At 39.1% G+C, this 19,449-nt stretch overlaps 2 protein-coding genes across 2 annotated transcripts in view; one reads left to right on the forward strand and one right to left on the reverse strand.

Moving 5' to 3' along the window:
* Positions 1-60: 60 nt before the first annotated feature.
* On the reverse strand, positions 61-5,761 carry pax4 (paired box 4). Its single transcript, XM_084910421.1, has 10 exons — positions 4,849-5,761; positions 4,565-4,695; positions 4,203-4,418; positions 4,023-4,113; positions 3,731-3,871; positions 3,553-3,635; positions 3,406-3,469; positions 3,136-3,212; positions 2,856-2,949; positions 61-2,210 (listed from the first exon to the last, which is right to left on the reverse strand). Exons 1-10 carry the CDS (start codon positions 4,880-4,882, stop codon positions 1,918-1,920), a joined length of 1,224 nt encoding a protein of 407 aa, XP_084766547.1. The 5' UTR covers positions 4,883-5,761; the 3' UTR covers positions 61-1,917.
* A 4,799-nt stretch (positions 5,762-10,560) lies between these two features.
* The window catches only part of snd1 (staphylococcal nuclease and tudor domain containing 1), a 178,402-nt gene continuing 169,513 nt past the window's right edge, over positions 10,561-19,449 (forward strand). Inside the window, exons 1-5 of the mRNA XM_084909460.1 lie at positions 10,561-10,804; positions 12,842-12,991; positions 13,527-13,644; positions 13,885-13,966; positions 19,167-19,327. Coding sequence (XP_084765586.1) covers positions 10,730-10,804; positions 12,842-12,991; positions 13,527-13,644; positions 13,885-13,966; positions 19,167-19,327 — 586 coding nt within the window. The 5' untranslated portion in view covers positions 10,561-10,729. The remainder of the gene's footprint in view (positions 10,805-12,841; positions 12,992-13,526; positions 13,645-13,884; positions 13,967-19,166; positions 19,328-19,449) is intronic.

A 19,449-nucleotide genomic window follows, 5' to 3' on the forward strand; every position in this document is an offset into this window, starting at 1 on the left:
TCTGCGGAATATGTTGCGAGGAACATGCCAGAAACACCATCTCTGAGTCTGTTTACTCCATCTTTTGGCAGTTTGGTCCTTATATCAGTCAGAGAAGCAAATTCTAGTGTATAATAAATACTCTTAAGTGGCTAAAGCAACGGGGGTCATACATACAACAAGGGAAGGAGATAAATAATAACATGTCAGGAACATTTGGATAACAAATTTGGACATCCCAGACTAGAGTGAGGTTCAGTTGAACTTGAATGTGCTTTTCAGCAATTCCTAAAGTTTTAGTTGCTCAATATGAGATAAGATACAGAGAATCTTCCAGATGTAAGATTAATATTTCTGTCAAATTAGTATATGAAGGCTTTTAAAGTAGTGCACTAAGTATTCAGGTTTATTGCTTAAGAAAAAGAAAGGAGTACAACAGATAAAACAAAACTACCACATGAAAGCCTTGTAACAAGAATTGGGCATGCCCGCTGCTGTAGACTTTACATACTATTCACTTTGTAATACTGTAGGAGGTCAGAATGGATTTAGTTTTATTTTTCATTAAATATCAGTAGATAAGTAATCTATGAGAACCTGAATTCATGGATACATTTCTCCATCCAGAAAAGGTTAAAACAGCTGAAGAGTTAAGAAGAGGAAATGCTAGCAACCAAAAATATTGGGAAGCACAAGGGCACAATGGGTGCAATCCATATAAAAATGTATCTTGTAAGAAAGCCATAGGATATTTTACTATATAAGCACAAACTGTAAAGAAATCACTGGAGCTGGAAAAAAAAACTCTTATAAAAGGTCAAATATTAATCTCTGAAATGTGTCATAAATTAGCATAAAAACACTTGAAAACTGCATGTAAATTAAATACATGTGTTCAGTACCTGCTGTTAAAAATTCATATGCAGTCATCCTAAAACTTGCCTCAATTTATGCAAGATTGGTGGATGTTTCAGAAACAGTCACAACACAAACGTGGAGATATCATTTAACTATCTGGCTTCGTGATGTTATATTCCAGTGGGGGTCATTTCGCCAGTAGGCCACTTCCATGCTGCTGACCAAGCTTTTTGTATTCTGAACCCAATCTTTCCCCTGCTGACCAATTATCAGCAAACTCAGAGACTTACTGTCTCCTCACTGTAGTAAAGGGATATAAAGGAACTCAATGCCTCTGCCCTGTTTTAGTCGTAAAAAGTGATACCGAGCGGAGCAGATATCAGGTCGCATTTAAACTTTAGGGGTTTTTTAGGGATTCTCCCACCGGCTTTTCCTGGACTGAAATCTTGGAAGTGTTCCTTATGCTCCTACACTGACACAAATGTCAAGCCTAACAATATTAAAGGAGATAACGTCCATATCATCGTGTGGTAACCTTAAATGATCCATGGAGCAATCATTTATGTAGGAGTCAACAAGTCTTTAAAACTGATATATAACTGAGGAGCACAGCAAAGTATTCATTAAAGATTATACTCAGAGATTAAAATGTATCTCTTAATAATCTCTGTCAGTACTAAACTCTACCCTCTTTAACTTGAACCTAGCTTTATTGTCCTTGTTGCCCAGCAACAAGGACAATAAAGCTTTCTTCCCAGAAAAAGTTTATTATCATCCTCATCTTATCTATTTTCTCATCCCTTCTGGTGCTATAAAGTCACATTAAGTTTGCTTCATTGCAAATGGGTTTAGTGAATTAATTTAATTATCTTACCAATCAAAGATCACATTGCGTGCTAACAGCACAGACCTAAGGAAAAGTGATGAGTCGAGCTGCAGTGCAATTAAGAGGCAATGGGTGGAAAGGACAAAATTGTTGGGTCCATACTTTGTCTCCCTCTACTGGTTGAAAAGTGTCCCTTCAGTCGAGCAATTAAGCAGCAATCAAAAGCTCTTCCCGCTGATCCACTGGTCTCATTATCAGTCCATGTAGAGATGCTGATTCACATCCGGGACCAACAGAAACTGCTCATTTGTTTGAAACTGACTCCAGGTAAACGGCATTCCCTGCTGGTTCCACTGTTGAATCACAGAGCAGTCTGGCCCCCCTGTCTTTGTTGCCAAAGGGCAGGTTCTCCTCATGTCTGTGTGGTGGGGAACCAGTGGAAAACTGTATCCATCTCTGTGGAGATCCAGAGGAGTTTTGTCTATGTTTTGTATGTCACTCGGCAGATGGGGAAATGAGGATGTCGGACATTCAGAATTCCTCACGGCTGTACGTCAAGGGGGAAAAGATTATTTTCTTTCATTTCTGAAAAGTTATTGCATAGAAATTAAGATAGTATGTACTTAGGAACAATTGAGAGTAGTGATTTTAAGTGATATTGTGATCCAACAGGCAGGCTTTACCCTACACCTACCCTATTGTTCATATTTAAACGAATAAACACATAAATAGTGAATAGAGTTTACCATCTCTACAAATCCCAAATGACTTGTGAAATCGACATAAATTTATTACATGTTTAACATATGGCTTCATAGATAGGCACTTTATATGATGACCAACAGACAGGTAGGAGGGAAAATATTATAATAATACCTTTTTTGTGCAACCTTAAATTAGTTCATAATCAGGATGATTGGATTCTTAATAGATTTTTAGCAGTTTAGTAAATTCAAACCCAAGCCCATCACAGGGAATGAACCTTTTTATAACATGTACTCTCATCACTGACCTTTATATCACATTCAGCTAAACTACAATCAAGCTAATCTCCAGCTTCTTTAACATCATTCTTAAATACTCTCTATCAATATGAATAAAAATTAAATTGAATGAAAATCCTCATAATCAAACAGAGAGAAAGATTATTAAAGACAGTGATTTGGTCAAAGACAGTTTTCCTGGATCTCACCTGTTTCTGTTGGGAAGAAGCAGCAATTTTGCAGCTTCCTTGCAACAGCGCTGTACAAGGAGCTGTCCGCATTGACTTTTGCCATTCCAGTAGCCTTGGAAACCGCATAAACAAAGTTTAAATATCACAATGTCACCAGACATTTGTTAAAAACACAGAAATCTCATTTGGAAATTGCCTAGCATTGCCTAAAAATTGCCTAGAAAACTATGCTCGGAAAAACATTCACAGCGGCATGTTTTAAGGTCTTTAAAGTAGATATCACTGGTTTGCACAGTACCTGTTGAGATGTGAAGCTGTGTGTCATTGTTGGATTCACAGGAACAAAGTCACTTTGCTTTTCAAAGTCTTCAGCTGCTACAAAGAAACACATTTTAACAGCTATGAGGCAAGAATTGATGTGTTCAGGAGGACTTTCCACTACCAGTGTGTTCAGCTCCATTTATTATTGTCCAGTGGTCAAATTATACACATTCTTATCACATCCTTGCCACCCACACTCAGCTCCCAAGTATGTGTGCACCACACACAGACACACACTCACACTTACTCTGCGTACTACCTCTCTGCTTGGCTTCTCTCCTCCATTTAGCACGTCTGTTAGAAAACCAGACCTTTGAGGGACAGAAGCCACACCTCAGGAACAGACAGCTTAAATGTATATGAATTTCTTGATGCCAAAATTGATGAAGTCTACCTTGATGGTGTCCTCGGGAAGTTTAATTTCAGCAGATAGCTTCTCTCTTGTGTACATGTCAGCATACTGGCTGCGAGAGAATTCTGATTTAACACAGAGAAATAGTTCTTTAACTATTACTGAGTCTAAAAATTATGCATTGTGTTAGTTTGAAATAGCTGAAGAGGTTTTAAGTCACCTTGCTCAAGTGCTCTGCTCTGCTCTGGTGTAAAGGTGGTGCGGATTCTGTGCTGCACACCTTTGGATTTCTGTTTTTTACTGCACTCTGTCTCAAACTTCTCAAACTTCTTTGCTTGTTCTTGAGCCAGAGAATACAAATCTGCACATATGGTAACACGCAGACTACATGCAGTTAATATTTATACATTTATGTGTTAAATTGTCATGTTCAGTAATAAAAAATTCTGATCAAACTCGATAGTCTTCCTAAACCGTTATAAATGAACGTCTCCAAGGACCAAGTTACTTACCCTGCTCAACCCTGACATCAGCGTTGAGGTCCATCCACGATGGTCCGCGGTCCAAGTGGATCTTTCTTAAAATCCTATTTATGGACGACACCTTGCAGAACACAGTGTGCACAAAACACCATCAAGTGCTGGAATCTTTTCAGTGTAGTTAAAGTACATTTGAATTTTAATCTTACTTACGCTGGGGACGTTGGAGGCCTTGCATATCCGCGCCGCTGCGAGACGTTTTCGGATTTCCCAAGCAAAAATAGTCGGATTTTCCCTTTTGCACTGGATGATCGTGGAGATGACACCGGGGGTGAGAAGTCGGGGGCGGCTCCCACCGATGGTCTTGGGTTCCAGGAGTCCTGTGCGCCGGTAGCGGCTCAGGATCTTACTGACGCACCCGTTGGACACCTAAAGATGCAAGTGAGCTCCACTGTGTTAAACAAGAATAATCCGTTGATGCTGCATTTAACATAACATCGCAAAAGCTTATTTTTTTCGAAATCCAAAGTTGTTTTTGTTGTTGTTGTTGTTTTTCACTATTCAGGTTACCGTACCCTGAGTATCCTGGAGATCTGGCTTGGACGGACTCCCTCCAAGGCCAGCTGAATCATTTTTCGTCTCTTGGGTTGTGGGAGAGGTCTTCCGTTGAGAAACATTCCTCCTAACTGGTTGACACTTCCACCACCTTATCACAACACATACTAAATTGGTTATTTTTTCTAATTAACCGAATACAACGAGTCCACTAAAATGTCTTACTGTGGTTCATATCTAATCCATATTTACTGATTTGCAACGGTCTGAATATAAATAAGTGGTTAAAAAAATGAAAATGAACCTTTATTTTCCAGATCAGTGTTCCTTCCGCACATCTCTGCTTGCTCCCAGCCTTGATGATGAAACTGAAGTCAAAACTATAAGAACTTTTTTCCAGAGAGGGGGGAGACCTTGGACTGCAATGTGAAGAATGCGATAAATTAGAATTAACGAAATTGTCGCGGTAACTCCACTCCAGTCTGGTGAACGAATTACAGTGAGAGGAATCCCACCCTTCAGCAGCAATTTATAGACCTGCACACCTCAACATGACGTGGTGATCCGATTCCTGAAATGTAAATAGTCTACTGCTTTGAAAGAGAATGTGCGTGTTAAAGGCTGGACATGTGCTTCAAGTTGGTGCGTTTAAGCGGCCAGACTCTTCGGACATAGAACAATATCCTAGCTTTAAAACCACCTGTATTCTGATCCGTTTCGGCGATTCACAAAGCACGTTTCAAGTAGCCTATTTTAACAGCAAATGTAGACGGGGGAAGACCAAGTGAGTGATAGGAATGTATTTTGTAGAAGAATTCCCCACAAAGCGTTCAGGCAAGCCAAAATTAGAGCTCGGTTTTTGTTGTTATAATAACATCTAGACATGTCATAGTGTGAAACATCCAATCAGATATAACCTACCCCCACATCGTGTCAGCATCTTTGCACCATCTACTAGTGGGATATTACACACTGCACACTTGGGCAAAGCTGATGCCACCTGAGCGCACTTTACTAAATATCTTGGCAATATCTGATCATCTAAAGCGTCACAAACAAATAGATTAAGTCTGTTTTTAATGCCTAGTAGCCCGTGCACTGCTCCAGCAGCTGACACACAAAAGAGTAATATCCGAGCTTGGGAACTCAAAGAGCTTCCTTTTGCGCAGTAGCTGGTTGCAGTCTTAATTAGACAATACAGTTTTCAGCGCAGCACACTTCAGTCCTTCTCTTTTCTGCTTTGGCTCTTCTTAATGTAACGAAAATACATACCTAAGCGTCTTGTTTCAAAGAAACTACATGATCAACATCAGTGTTTCTCATACTTTAGTGGGTCACGTGACTTGAACATCCTCTCCTAGGTTAAGTGGCTCAGATTAAAATGATCTCTGGTCTCCTTTCATAAAACAAACATTTGGAAATCTGCTCCTATGACGACTGCCATATGGTAAAGTGCTTTTGATAAATCATAAATCCATCACAAAGTCTCTTTATTACATTTTCTTTCAAAACGTGAACAAATAGACTCCTATATGGGCGCAAGGAAAGGGCCAATTGGGGGACCTCTTTTTATGCAGAAGAGGGAGGCTAAAACAACCCTCACAGATGTTCCTTGGGCAGCCAGCAGATAAAAATACGTTGTAAACGTTTCAAAGGGAAATATTTGACGAGCAAATATTAGCCTATGTGAAAACCCACACGAGGCTCGTCTTTTGGTCTGTTTAATGACTAATTGAATCATTAGTTGGGTCCACACAGATCGAAGTGCCACCGAAATAAAGGCTTAGATTTTAAAATGCCATATGGCCCAAATTATACATTAACCACGAGTTAGAGGATAATAATACTGTGTGTACAATCAGCCAGGTTGGATAGAGGACAGCCATTTTTGGACACCATCATCTCCTTGCCAACCGACACAAAGAACGACCAGGGCGACGGTTTCTATTTATTACCAGCGAGTCAGCGTGGTCATTGATTTATAGTACTTTACTGCACATACAGTGTGTGCCAAACGAGAATAATTAAAGAACTTATGCTGTGTTGTTAAGACAGCAACACGTTTTCGTTGTGCGTAAATTTTAGTATGTGCTCGCCAGGGGAAGGGGTGAGTTTCAGCGCTTAAATAGTGCCACGGACAATATATACGTTGTAGTTATATGCCATAGATCTTTGTCTTGTGTATAAAAACTTGCGTATTGGTGCTTTACTGCTTTACTGTGTCCTAAAGCGTTTAGAACTGTGAAAAACTCAGCCGCGTAAAAAGGTTACCACAACCTCTCCAAAGCGCACCGAGTAGCTGTGTGCGCAACGAACTCGTTTTCATGGTCAGTTTCCTCCATCCTGTTACGAGATGGCAACGCGATTCAAGGAATGTTGACCTTTTTGAATTTTAAGATCGTAAATGTTCCCGCATTCTGTGAATGGAGGTGATTGTTTTAGTTTTTAATCATTGTTAGATATCCTACATGTGGTTACATGGCCGCAGATAGCAGGATAAAAGACGGAAACAGTCTGTCTTAACATGGCATTCAGTGTAAATGTGACTTAAATGCTTATTTTTTATTTGATTTTATTTTTTACTTGACGGAACTAAAAAAAAAATTAATGCTGATTATATTTTTAACAGCTTAAATTTGGAAAATACACGCGTTATTCACACATTTTATGCAAGGTAAGTCATTCTTGCAATGCTTCATGTTCCACATGACCAGGTTTCCCAACATTTAGTCGCAACCTAACCCCCCACTTTTTAGTCTTTAGGATTTGATTTTTTTTTTTTTTTTTACATTTTCATAGATCCCCAAACCAAACTTTATGCAAACTAAAATAAATCACTATTTATCCTTTTTTAAACACGTTTTAATACAAAAATACATTTTGCGCTTGGTTTCTTCTGTGTTTTGCAGCACGGACACAGAAAATGATAAATATATTTTTTTTAAAAATGCAGGCTGGATTTCCCCCCTTAAACCTTGTGCAGCTTTGCCATATCAAAGTATGCTGAATAACATTTGATTTTTTTTTTTAAAAATTGTAATATACCTAAACGATTAAAAATAACAACAAAAATACAAGCATTTTTAGATCGTCAATTCTATGATTTGATTTAGTTCAAAGGGTTTGATTTCACAATGGTTTAAAGCATCAAAAGTTTTATTAGCAGCTCCAATTTAACGGTCACCAGCTGCCCAAGAACACAGTGTTCTGGCGCTGGCCTGCCTTTGTTTTGTTCTGTTTTGTCAATAAACCAGTTGAACCTTTATATGTTCCGTGCTTGGGTGAGCTCGTGTGTGTGTTGGACAATATTTAGCTGTCAACAAGCTAGTAAAAACTTCCCTTGCAATCACTGATTGACTGACCTGAACATACAAACATGTGAAAATAGTAAAGACTACCAGGTTTAAGACTTGGTGATACTATTTATAGGACGTAAAATGAACGTAAAATGTGTATATATGTACACACAACATACAAGAAGATGAATACAAATTGAAATCAGATATACATGAATCAAACACAGCATTAAGACTACTGACAGGGGAAGTAAGCACTGATATTTTGAGGCAATGTTAGGTTAGGAAATATTAGTTTCTCCCATTCATGTGGATTTTACATTAATATCATAAACAATGCTGACTTTGGACCACTATAGTCTATCTATCTATCTATCTATCTATCTATCTATCTATCTATCTATCTATCTATCTATCTATCTATCTATCTATCTATCTATCTATCTATCTATCTATCTATCTATCTATCTATCTATCTATCTATCTATCTATCTATCTATGGAGAAGGATGACTGTCCTGCCAACTTGAATACTAACTAGAGTTTTAAAAAGCCCATAACAGAGATTAACCTTTACATGAAATATATAAATATACATAAATGCATGAATTATAATTATAGTGAAAAGTGAGAATAATGGGGTAATTGTCCAAGTTTCTAGCAATACCTTGAAAACTGTTACAAACTTATCTTCAAGACACTTTTTTACTCTGCTGCACATCCTGCAGACTGCTGACAGTATTTTAAATAATGGAGTCAGCATCGCTGTTGGGGAGATTATCATTTCTAAATTACCCCGTATTTTTTTCAAATAATACTCATTTATTTATTTAAAAAGGACGTCATGTCAGTATAACTCAGTCTACATATACACCAATGCATCAGCATAGCCCAGTATTCATGTTACTTAGAGGGAAAATACAGCTGTGGTCACCCGCACTCATCATGAGCATGAATGTCATGGTAATTCTGGGCTTTAAATGGTTTCTTTGAACTGCTTTTTTCCAGCATGAAATGATTGCTCAGCTTACATCTTTAACTTTAGAAAGCAAGAATGTGGTGTACAAGTTTGACTATATTTTAGATTTTCACTAATCCACAGTATACATATAGTTCTTTACAGTAAAATTATACATGCAGGCTTAAATATGTACATACCTCAAACAAGCTAATGGCAACATTCTGGCTGGATATTTGACTACCCTTCTTGTCTAAATTGGTCAAGTTCATTCGTATTGGTTGGTTTCCTGACATGGACTTAACTTTTAAGCACAGATTTTCAGTTGTGCTGAAGCTGGAGCTTTGGGACATCCATTCCAGAAACGTAATGCTAGACTGCATTACTTATTTCAAAACCAGTTTTGATGTGTTGTTGGAACACCCAAATGTGTTCAAGTTTCACCCATCTAGATTTTGAATTGAGGTAAAGTTAAAGAATCTGGAGGTAGTCCTCCTTCTTCATTACTCCATCCACTTTGTGCAATGTACCAGTAAAACTTTTCTCTAAAAGGCATTTGGCTTGTCCACATGTGCAGCTGCAACATTCAGTCAAGCTTGGCGGTGTTGATTTTAGACCAGAGTCTCCTTTCTTGGTCGATACAGCCCATGGAAAACTTGCTTCAGTGTGGACAGTGACCCTAGTGTTCCAGCAGTTTCCAGTTCATGGCAGCCTTGAGCTCTGATGGTTTGTGGGATGTTCCTGAACATCCTAACAAATGCCCTTCCATCTAAGGGTGAGAGTCCAGGTCTTCCTCCAGACCATGACAAAGTGGTGAAACAACCAACTCACTTGTACTTATGTACAGCTGTTTGAACTGATGATCTTCAAATCTACAGTTGTTTAGAATTAGCTCCAAGAATCCTTTCCAATGTCTAAACGAAACACCCAATTCTTATTTTAGTCATAAAACATGTTTGCTGTACAATCATTCCCCTCTGAAAAAAAGAACAGTTCAAACAGTTAAAGCCCAAAACTATCATGATAGTGATGAAAATGAAGAGTGTTTACAAATGGAAAAGCACTCTCTAGATCTGCATAATCAGTCATTAAAGTATGTAATTTCATAACTGCCTATATCACACTGCTCATATACAGAACACAGGTGACAAACCGAAGTGAAAAAAACTTAACCTTTATGCTTGGCATTCTGTTGGAGACATTTTAGCAGCATAGTTTGATTCCACTTCTTCCCTTACTGCAAATCAGTACAAGGAATTTCTGAGAGATTGTGTTTATTCATTGATGTAATTCAAGGATGTGATGTATTCAGATATTCTGATGGTTTCTTCCAGTATGATTAAACTGGAGAATCAATACAGGCAGTTTGGCCTTTTATTTGAAATATCACTTACACAGACCACTATCACACCAAGACTAAGCATGTCCTTCACGACATCCACAAACCTTCTCTTTGGTTTTCCTCTGTTCCTCCTGCCTGTCAGCTTCATATTCAATATCTCCAGTATATCCACTATCCTTCCTCTGCAAATGTCCAAACCATCTCAGTCTTGCCTCTCTAAAGCTAAAATTTAATGTATTTTATTTGTCGTTTTGGGGGTGTGTGACGAAATTTACGTTTTTCCGACACGGCTTGAAGGCAGCGTTAACTGGGGTAACACTGTGCTGACGTGTCGTACCTCTTGCACCGGAAGTCTTTATTTCAAGTCGCTTACGCGGTCAAAGAGCATCTCCATTAACTCCCATTGACGCTGGTCTCCAGACCCGGAAGTATTTTCACGTGCGTGGCAAAGTGTGTTTCCGGTATAACGTGTGTGTTGATCGGTGTTCAGCCTTTTTCTCTTGGCTTTCATTAGAACAGTCACTCACCTCAGAGTCCCAGCTCACTTGCCTGGTTACCCGTTAACGGCGTTGAATCTCAAACCGGTGGACATGGCATCTGTTTCGGGACCAGCTCAGACAGCCTCTGCTTCGGCTCCTCCTCTGCAAAGAGGAATCGTGAAGATGGTAAAGAGCCTAACGTGAATATGTGTGCACACTGCGTGAGTGTAGGGAGGCAGCTAGTTAGCTCAGGGACCCAAGGGGTAATAAAGGCTCATAAAACTCATATAGCCTTAAGTGATCTTATTTGACGTTACAAATAATACTATCTGTTGAATGCATCTGTTGACAATGTGGTGCTGACAAGTTTAAATAACTATCTTAGGCGATTCGCCACTAAATCTGCTAGCCTGCTAGTAAGCAGAAGGAAACATTAGCATGGTCGCTATCTTGATAGTTAGCTGGAAACTATTTGCTTAGAAATTCAAAGTTTATTGGAATTGAGTTAAATTTAAAATCCACTGACTGGTTTGAGTCACATTTTCTTGTAGACGAATTACCTAGGAACTACTGCATTTTAGTAGCGTGGGAGCTGTAACGACACCAGATGTTTAGTTTGTCAGCTAACGGCTATGCTAGCCAATAGCTAACTTATATTTACTTTAAAGCAACTGGTTACTTAAATGAACAAAGTTCGTTGTGTCTGTAAACACTGTCCACTTTGTGTTGAGCAGTAGCGCAGATTAAACCAGTTTAATCAATGCTTCTCAGACTAGCGTATAAACTAAGTTGAGAAACTCCTGTCCTCTAGTTGCCGTTTCGCGTTTTGTCACGGTTTCCTGCGGGATCCGCTGAAACATCTTCTAGCTTCAAAGTGTCTGTTAATAACGGCGGGGCTCCAGACATTGTAAGATTGTAGCTGGCTGATGTGTCCCGTCAGCTGAAGCCACAGACGGGGGATTTTCTCGGTGTGCTGGTTAAAACCAGCCAGAGAAAACTGACACGTAGCTGCAGTTTTCTTGCCCCCTATAATCTGCCATTCATCTCGGTTGTGTGTAACCTATGTTTGTCCATATGTTGCTTAGGGTTGAGTCATGGGAAACTTTATTCAGTGTCAGTTTTTTCTCGTGTATTTTCAGTTTCAGCCTGGGCACTTCTGCTATCTTACTTAGTTGTTCAAAACAATTTTCATATATATAATTGGTACATCCGTTTAAGCACCTCTCATGATGACAGTTTCATGATGTGTTTCAATGAAGTCATTTTACATTTGAATGAGCTGACAAAATTAATAAGTTAGTGTTGTTGTTTGTTTGTTTTTTTCAACTGCCCTTTGCGGCCCATACAGACCTCCGTACTTGAAACAAACAAACAAAAAACTACTGTCCAATTTTATAATTAAGATATCAAGATTGCCCTCCAATCTGGAATTTCTGCACTCTATTAAAGAACAACACTTCCTAGTCTTTCAATTCAATTTATTTAAATAGCACCAAATCACAACAACAGCCTTTGAAAACACTGAAAGAAGTTGATGCCTTATGATGCATGACAAGGAAGTCTGAACAACTGTTTTTTTTATGAAGGAGTTTGTATTTGAGAAAGGTGATCAGTGAGTCAGGCAGAAAATTCAGGGTGTAGAGAGGAATGGGGGGTTCGTTTTTTTTCCCCCTCTAACTGTCTCTTACTCGTTACAGCTACACCTCTGTTTTGCCTTTACTTGTAGGGAGTGGAATCGGTTAGTGGGAGCACCTTTGATTTGATTTATCTAGAGCAGATCTTAGATCAACAACACCCAGTGATGCTTCCTGCAGACACCCTGGGGAGTTAGCAGATAAAGGTTGTTTGCTCAGATTTGTGTAAATGCCATGGTTGTCAAACCCGACAGGAGGTTATCTTTATTTAAAAAAATATATCGTCTGTGCCATCACATGGGCTGATCTCGCCTTGCATTTGAATGACAGTCACCATAGTAACGTAGTACGAAGCTCCTTTCCAGTCAATTGTACAGGCACATTAGCATCCACACTGTTGATTTCCTCTTTTGCTGACTAATTGTATTTAATGTCACACCAATTTTAATAATTCCACAGATTTTATTCACATCTTTGTGTGTGTGAAATTATTATGGTTTAAGAGCAGAACCTGTGGTGTTTTTAACCAATATTCGTACTTTTGCTTCTGTCGTACCAAACTGACCATTTATATTGTCTTCTTTGCCAGGTCTTGTCAGGCTGTGCCATCATAGTTCGGGGTCAGCCTCGAGGTGGCCCACCCCCAGAGCGTCAGATCAATCTCAGCAATATCCGAGCTGGGGCCTTGGCCCGCCGAGCCGCACAGGGCCAGCCCGACAGCAAGGACACCCCTGATGAGGTGAGTGGTTCTGTTGGTTTGTGTTTATATTTATGTTTGACACAAATCAGTGTCAGTATGTTACCAATAATGGTGTGTCGTGGAAAAATCTGAGTCAGTCTGTTAAAGAGTAAGTGCAGGTCATATGCTTAATGAAATTTAAAGGACCTGCATCTGTTGATTTGGCTGGTTCCTCACATAAAGGAAATGTGCACACTTGCTCAGACATTGACCAAAGGAATCAAGTCATTTGCATGTGCACCAGGGACATAGCATTAGTACACAATTTTAATTGTTTCAGTGACATATTTAAGAAGGGGCCAGCATTAGTGTGGCTATTTTCATGTCAATACAACACACCTTTATGCTGGTCTTGTGGCTGTGAACCTTGGAGGCTAAAGGAAGTTTAAGCTGTAGGTGGTTCCCCAACATGTTTTATCCAAAAGAAAGGATTGGATTTGTACCTGAGCCAGTATGTCTTTACTATTTGTTTACATCTACTGATACTGACATCTACTGATGAGTCAAATGTCACCTTTTCTTGTCTGCAATGTAGCCATGGGCATTCCAAGCCAGAGAGTTCCTGCGGAAGAAGCTAATCGGCAAAGAAGTGTGCTTCACAGTGGAATACAAGAATATGCACAGGGAATACGGCATGGTCTACCTGGGGAAAGGTGCAGTGCCATTCCTTAAACTACAATTATGCTTCTTTTTACAATTGTAACTTTAGTTTGTATTTCTATTATAAAGCCATGTCATTATGTGGAAAACATAGGTTGCTTTTTTTCTAACTCATGGGACCTTTCTAGGAACCGGATGCCCTGCCTTTCTTTTTACCCTTGCAATTTTCTGACGGTACATTGCGGTAGACTAGTGATGGTAATACATTTTCTTTCTCTTTCTTTTTATTTTAGACACAACAGGTGAAAACATTGCTGAGTCCTTAGTGTCCGAAGGCCTTGCCACAGTCCGCAGGGAAGGATTCAGAGGGAACAAGTAAGATTTTTGGTTCTATTCTTTCTGTTATGTATTACTGTTTGTTTTAAGAGTTTCATTTTTTATGAATTTTGGAATCTTAAACATAGTTTTTTCTACCAGTTGGGAGACTTTTTTTTTTGCATTTAGCTTCTGTGTATGTTTAATTATGTTGAGAAAAAAAAGGCACCAGAGCATTGCAGCTGTGTAAAAGTAATTGTCATAAAAGTATGTAAGTATGTAGTTGAGATCACGGGCATGATTGGACAGTACTCGTGAATACTTCTCGTGGGACACAATGTCAACACGTTTAGGTGTTGCTGCCGATCCGATCCCATTGCATTGTGGCTGATGCAGAATTTATAATAAGAGTTTAAAAAGTACACTTAGTGGATAATATATGTATTTTTTTTTAAATCAGAATATTTGAAAAATAAATCACCCATAATGAGTAATAAACTTTTCTGTTATTTAAAAAGTGCAGTATGTAAGTGAGTGAGGGAAGACACACCTGCAGAAACAAGATTCAAGAAAACTATCCACTCACAATGAGTTCTTCGACTGCTTTTAAGAATGTTTTGTTTATACAACATATGTTCGGGACGTGATATGGTTAAAATGTCAGGGTGATGGTAGCAGGAGTTACTCGAGTCTATCAAGGTCAGTGCAGACAGCCTATTCAGAAAGACCAGATAGAAATGTACCTGATCCTTCTTCTGTGCTTAAATTGTTTTGAGGCTTGTTTTGTCTTGTCTTGTCTGGTTATTGATTATAATTGTTGTATCAATGAGTGCTCTACATCTCTAAACCCTATGTTACGTCTATGAAAGCTTTAGCTTGGTAGTGAAAGCAAAAGTAAATAATTACTCAGAATCTTCTCCAGCCAGATGACACCAGAGCAGGTCTAGACCTGATCCAAGTTGGTAATTTCACAATTCTAATGAATGGTTTTGTTTTTTGTTTTTTTTCAAAGACATGGTCTAATTTGATCTGGATGGATATAAGAGATCCTTTATAAGATAACGATGTCATCTATGCGCAGAGACTAAAACTAGGAACTAGAAACTAAAATGAGGATGTTTTAAAAAATAATGTGGCCATTTGTTTTATTAACTGAGAGAACATTACTGGCATCATCAGTCTGCTAACATGACAGCATTGTCATTCAGACTGGGTCACTTTTAGTCCTTTTAGCTTCATTGCTTACATGCAAATGATCCGTGGCAACATGCATTATATAACACTGGCTCCAGTAAAGAGTAGACAGACTTTCAAACATTAGGTCTTTATGGCTTTGTCATCAAGACAAAACGAAAGTGTTTATGTTTATACAACAGCGCTTTAGGACAGGGAAACCAGAAGCATACAAGAGATGAATGTTTTTATCTAAATGACGAGGTAGAACGTTAGGGTGTACATGCGTTTGCCACTTAGGGTGTTCTCCAAGACGGTTGGCATCTCAAAGATACACGAGAGACATGCTCAGTCCCAGTCTTGTGCATTTTATCTGCTGATGTGACTGCAGGCGGTTTAGATGTTTGCTGTGCTGAAAGTGACTGAGCACCCTGGTAACTTTGCCATAAAAGTAGCATAGACTATCCTATGATGTCAGACCTAGTAACATTTTTGCATACATGAAACTTTCAGGTGGCATCTGCATACAGTGCGTGCTATGTACAATTTTAGTTGGTTGTATTTTATGTGTTAGGGTGCCATAATCAAATATGTTGGCACAACAAACCATAAGTGGGTCATTATATATGTAACTGATATTGTAGATTTGTTCCACTTAAAGATTGCCGGCTCAGTCAGTGCTATTAAAGTAATTTTGATGTCAGAGTGTTTAATTTGCATCTAAACGCTTTGCACTTGGAACAGGGAGGAAATCACTTTTGGCAACATGAGGTAATCTTCTTGCTAAGGCTTATCGCAGTACAAAACTGGAAAATCCGTAGGGAGATATACATAAGTCCTCAACTAGTTAGACTGTAGAGAATTGAGATGGAGCCAAAGTATCCCAGATGGTGGCAGCATTACCCTGCTGCTATATCAGTGTCCCTCTGAAACTCTTTTCTGCCACATTGCCCTTAGGCAGTAATTCTCTAAATACACTTACACATGCAGAGCTATAGGACAGAGTGCTGTATATCCCCCCCAGTGGCAGTATTTGCACATTACACACATTACAAGCAATTTGACTCACGCTGCTACATTTATATCTTCCAATATGAACAGAGATGATGTGACTATTTTGCAACTAATGACCTATTTCAAGCATTCTGCGCAATGGCCTAGAACAAGCACTAATGTAAATTATGCTTAAAGTGTAAGCTGGCATCATTTGGCCAAAGGGGGAACCCATTATTCAGGAAGGACTCGAGGCCTCAGTTTTTTGCGAGTACACTAACCAACAGTATCATTGCTCTTCATGACTGGCTACATTGATCATACAAATTATGGTGTGATAATTATGGAGCTGATGATAATGATGATGGCTTTGGACAGTGCAGTTAAACATGTGCTCAGAAACTGAAGCTATAGCTCAGCCTGTTCACAAATTTGGTGTACAGCAGTACACCGTGTTAGGATGGTACTGTATTTAATGACACTTTTTGTAATGCTACCAGCGCCATTTATAAGAAACCTATGACTATTCTGGGTTTTTTTTCCCTTTCTTTTTCTCCTTTAGAAGTTAGAATTGAAATATGTGTTTAGCTTTCATATCGAAGCTAACAGATTCATCATTTGAATGATTTTTGCTTTGACTTGATCAGTCCTAGAAAATGCTGTCTGTAGTGCTGAACCATAAGGGGACTGTATTGAGTCCCCTTCAGTCACCAGTCTTGTCTTTTTAGTTTTGCATCTTAGTCTCTGTCACTATGTCTGCCTGCTTTTTCTTTGTAAATGGGTAATCTGTTTACAAAGAAAAACTAGACCCTGAAAATTGGTTAGATTCCAGTGTGTTGCACTTTACTTGTGAAATATTAAAGCCACAGGATGAAGGGGGAGCTCGACTTATTGGTTTATAAAGCCCACCCATCAGAGCCCCCCCTCCCCCAACCCCTCCCTCCCGTTGCTTCTTTTTAACTGGAGCCCCAGAGGAGTACTGGTTGAGGGGTGTAACTGTCTGAGGGATAAGCTGTTTTTCTTCTAGGTCTCACTGAGTGGAACCCTTCCAGTCAAGTACACCAGGGAGCACGACTTAGTATAACCTCTTCGAACTGTACGAAGACTAGAGGGAACCGTTTACTAAAGTTCCGCATTTTTGTATCTGCTTATGGTATTTTGAGTTGCACAAGGGAGACATGAGGTGATGAAAGATTTAGCCTACAGCATGTTCAAATGTAAGGGAATTGGAAAGCCTTCTCCTTGGCCCTTGTTTCTCCAGCAGTCTTGCTCAGTATTTCGCTCTCTCACCCGTCAATATCTGTTTTGATTTGAAGTAGTGTTGGTTGGAAGAGTTGCTGACCTAAAAAGAAAGCAGTCTATTTGGAGACATGGATAAGTTTGCTATCGTCTTCCTCCACACATGAAGTTATTTCTATATCTTAACCAATCTCTGCTTATGAGTTGCTCTCCTTTTATTTTGTGGCTTTATTATTTTTCTTCAGTCTGCATTCCTTGATTGCATTCTTAGTTTTTCTTTCTGTATCTTTGTAGGTTTCTGTTCCCGTCTGGTTCTTAAATACTAAGTAGCTTAAACAAAATTGACTTCTTACAGAAAAGTTTCACCATTGTTGCTCAGTAAGCAAGAAACTGTTTCAATTCAATTTGAAGTTTGTAGCTAAATCAGTGTAGAGGGGAAAGTGAACTTGACTGCATTTTGGGCGCGTGGCCAAAAGCCCAATTAAGAGCACACAGCTGGAGATGGGGGGGATATGTGTGTCCGTATGTGTGTGGCATTTTAAATGCGAGCCACTTTGTTGGCTCTGCAAAGTGAAGCAAGATGTGAAAAATTTCAATTTCTCTGTTTATTTTTAAAAACCTCTTGTCACAGACCGCAACTCCCAGTCGGTCGGCCTTTGCTTCTTGGAAAAACAAAAACCCGCCGGCCAATTGAAGTTCTGAATAATTAAAGTTGTGCGAGGCCTCTCAAATGGCATTAGGCTGCACAATTTAGGAAGCCAGCATGGAATTAATTATGGCGTTTGTAGCCAGCTGCGTGGCTGCTTTTGAAGGAGCTGTTAAACACTGTTATTGTCGCTTCACAAAATACTCAGATACATTTTTAAGCAGTTGTAATCTGGTCATCAGCTGGTTGCCAATAATACAAGAGTGCAGTTTTTTTTGGAACCGGCACTTAATTTAACAAAGCTAAAAACCATTGCAAGCACATACGGTCCTTTTTCTTTTTTTAATTATCACTTTTGCATAGCTTGTGACAGTTTTGTTGTGTGGGAATAAAAACCCTCCAGTTGGGGCTGTAGTTCTGTGAATTTGCGATGAAGCCAACATGACAGAAGTCAGTTGTTGTAATTGTAGTTATTGTTATGGTAATTTTTTTTGCCTACTGGTATAGAGCTTTGAATCGACAGCCGGCATAAGAGAAGCATGTTGAACTTAACAAGGGTAGCGACTCTACAATCAAAACCTTTTCCTGCTTGTTAGATACAATGTGTGTGTGTCTCTCTAACCAGTGTGAAATTAATTGCAGCTTGTTAACAAGCTGAGCCAGTGGTGGTTGTCAGAACGGTTTTATGGTGCTCAAGACCTTCTAATCTTTGTAGGTGCTGTTTGTAACATATAACAATATTTAACTCAAGCTGTTACAGCTTTAATGCACCTGTGTTCTTTAACAGAAATCATTTAAATTTCAAGGTTGGTGAGAAGCCACATATAAAGTAGCGCCGCAGTGGCAAGGTTTCATGCTGCATTGCGTTTTCACCGAAGGGAATCTTTTATAGTTGCCATGGAGTTTTTCGTTTTGGTCTCGCGGTTTGTTAAAATTAGAGAAACTCAACTGCCCCTGCAGTGATGAGCCCACACACTGCGGCTGCATTCAAGTTCTCATAGAATAGAGGGCTTATCAATTGGCAAAATATCTCTCACATAGTTTTCCACACATTTAAAATTGCATCACAAAGCTCATATAGAGAAAAGTTAGCGATGTTGTTTCTTGCATATACATTTAGCACCATACAGATTTTACAACTTTAAGAGCGGTCAAAATTTTGAAAAGTGTTTTTTGTGGGTGTTCATTTTTTGGTTTTGGTTTTTTCAGTCCAGAGCAGGCCAGACTGTGTGACTTGGAGGACCAGTCAAAGGCCTCTAAGAAGGGTTTGTGGAGCGAGGGTGGTGGCGCGCAGACTATCCGCAACATCAAGTACACCATAGAGAATCCCCGCAACTTTGTCGACTCCTTGCACCAGAAACCTATCAATGGTAAGGAATATTAGATGGACTTTTACCTCACTCTTGAAAAATGAATGTTTGGCCTATGAAGAAAAACAATACATGAAAATGTAAAAAGAGATTACATACATAACCTCTGTTTGTTTATTTGG

The sequence above is a fragment of the Perissodus microlepis genome, chromosome 17, assembly GCF_051167445.1.
Source record: "Perissodus microlepis isolate ML-2025 ecotype Zambia chromosome 17, ASM5116744v1, whole genome shotgun sequence".
Taxonomy (NCBI): domain Eukaryota; kingdom Metazoa; phylum Chordata; class Actinopteri; order Cichliformes; family Cichlidae; genus Perissodus; species Perissodus microlepis.

What these genes read in the sequence shown, in the direction of transcription:
- pax4 (XM_084910421.1), bottom strand. Translation starts at nt 4,882, where the DNA reads ATGTGCGGAAGGAACACTGATCTGGAAAATAAAG. An exon ending in CACTGATCTGGAAAATAAAG is followed by an intron (nt 4,696 to 4,848) that starts GTTCATTTTCAT and finishes TGTTGTGATAAG; the next exon opens with GTGGTGGAAGTGTCAACCAG. An exon ending in AGGCCTCCAACGTCCCCAGC is followed by an intron (nt 4,114 to 4,202) that starts GTAAGTAAGATT and finishes GTGTTCTGCAAG; the next exon opens with GTGTCGTCCATAAATAGGAT.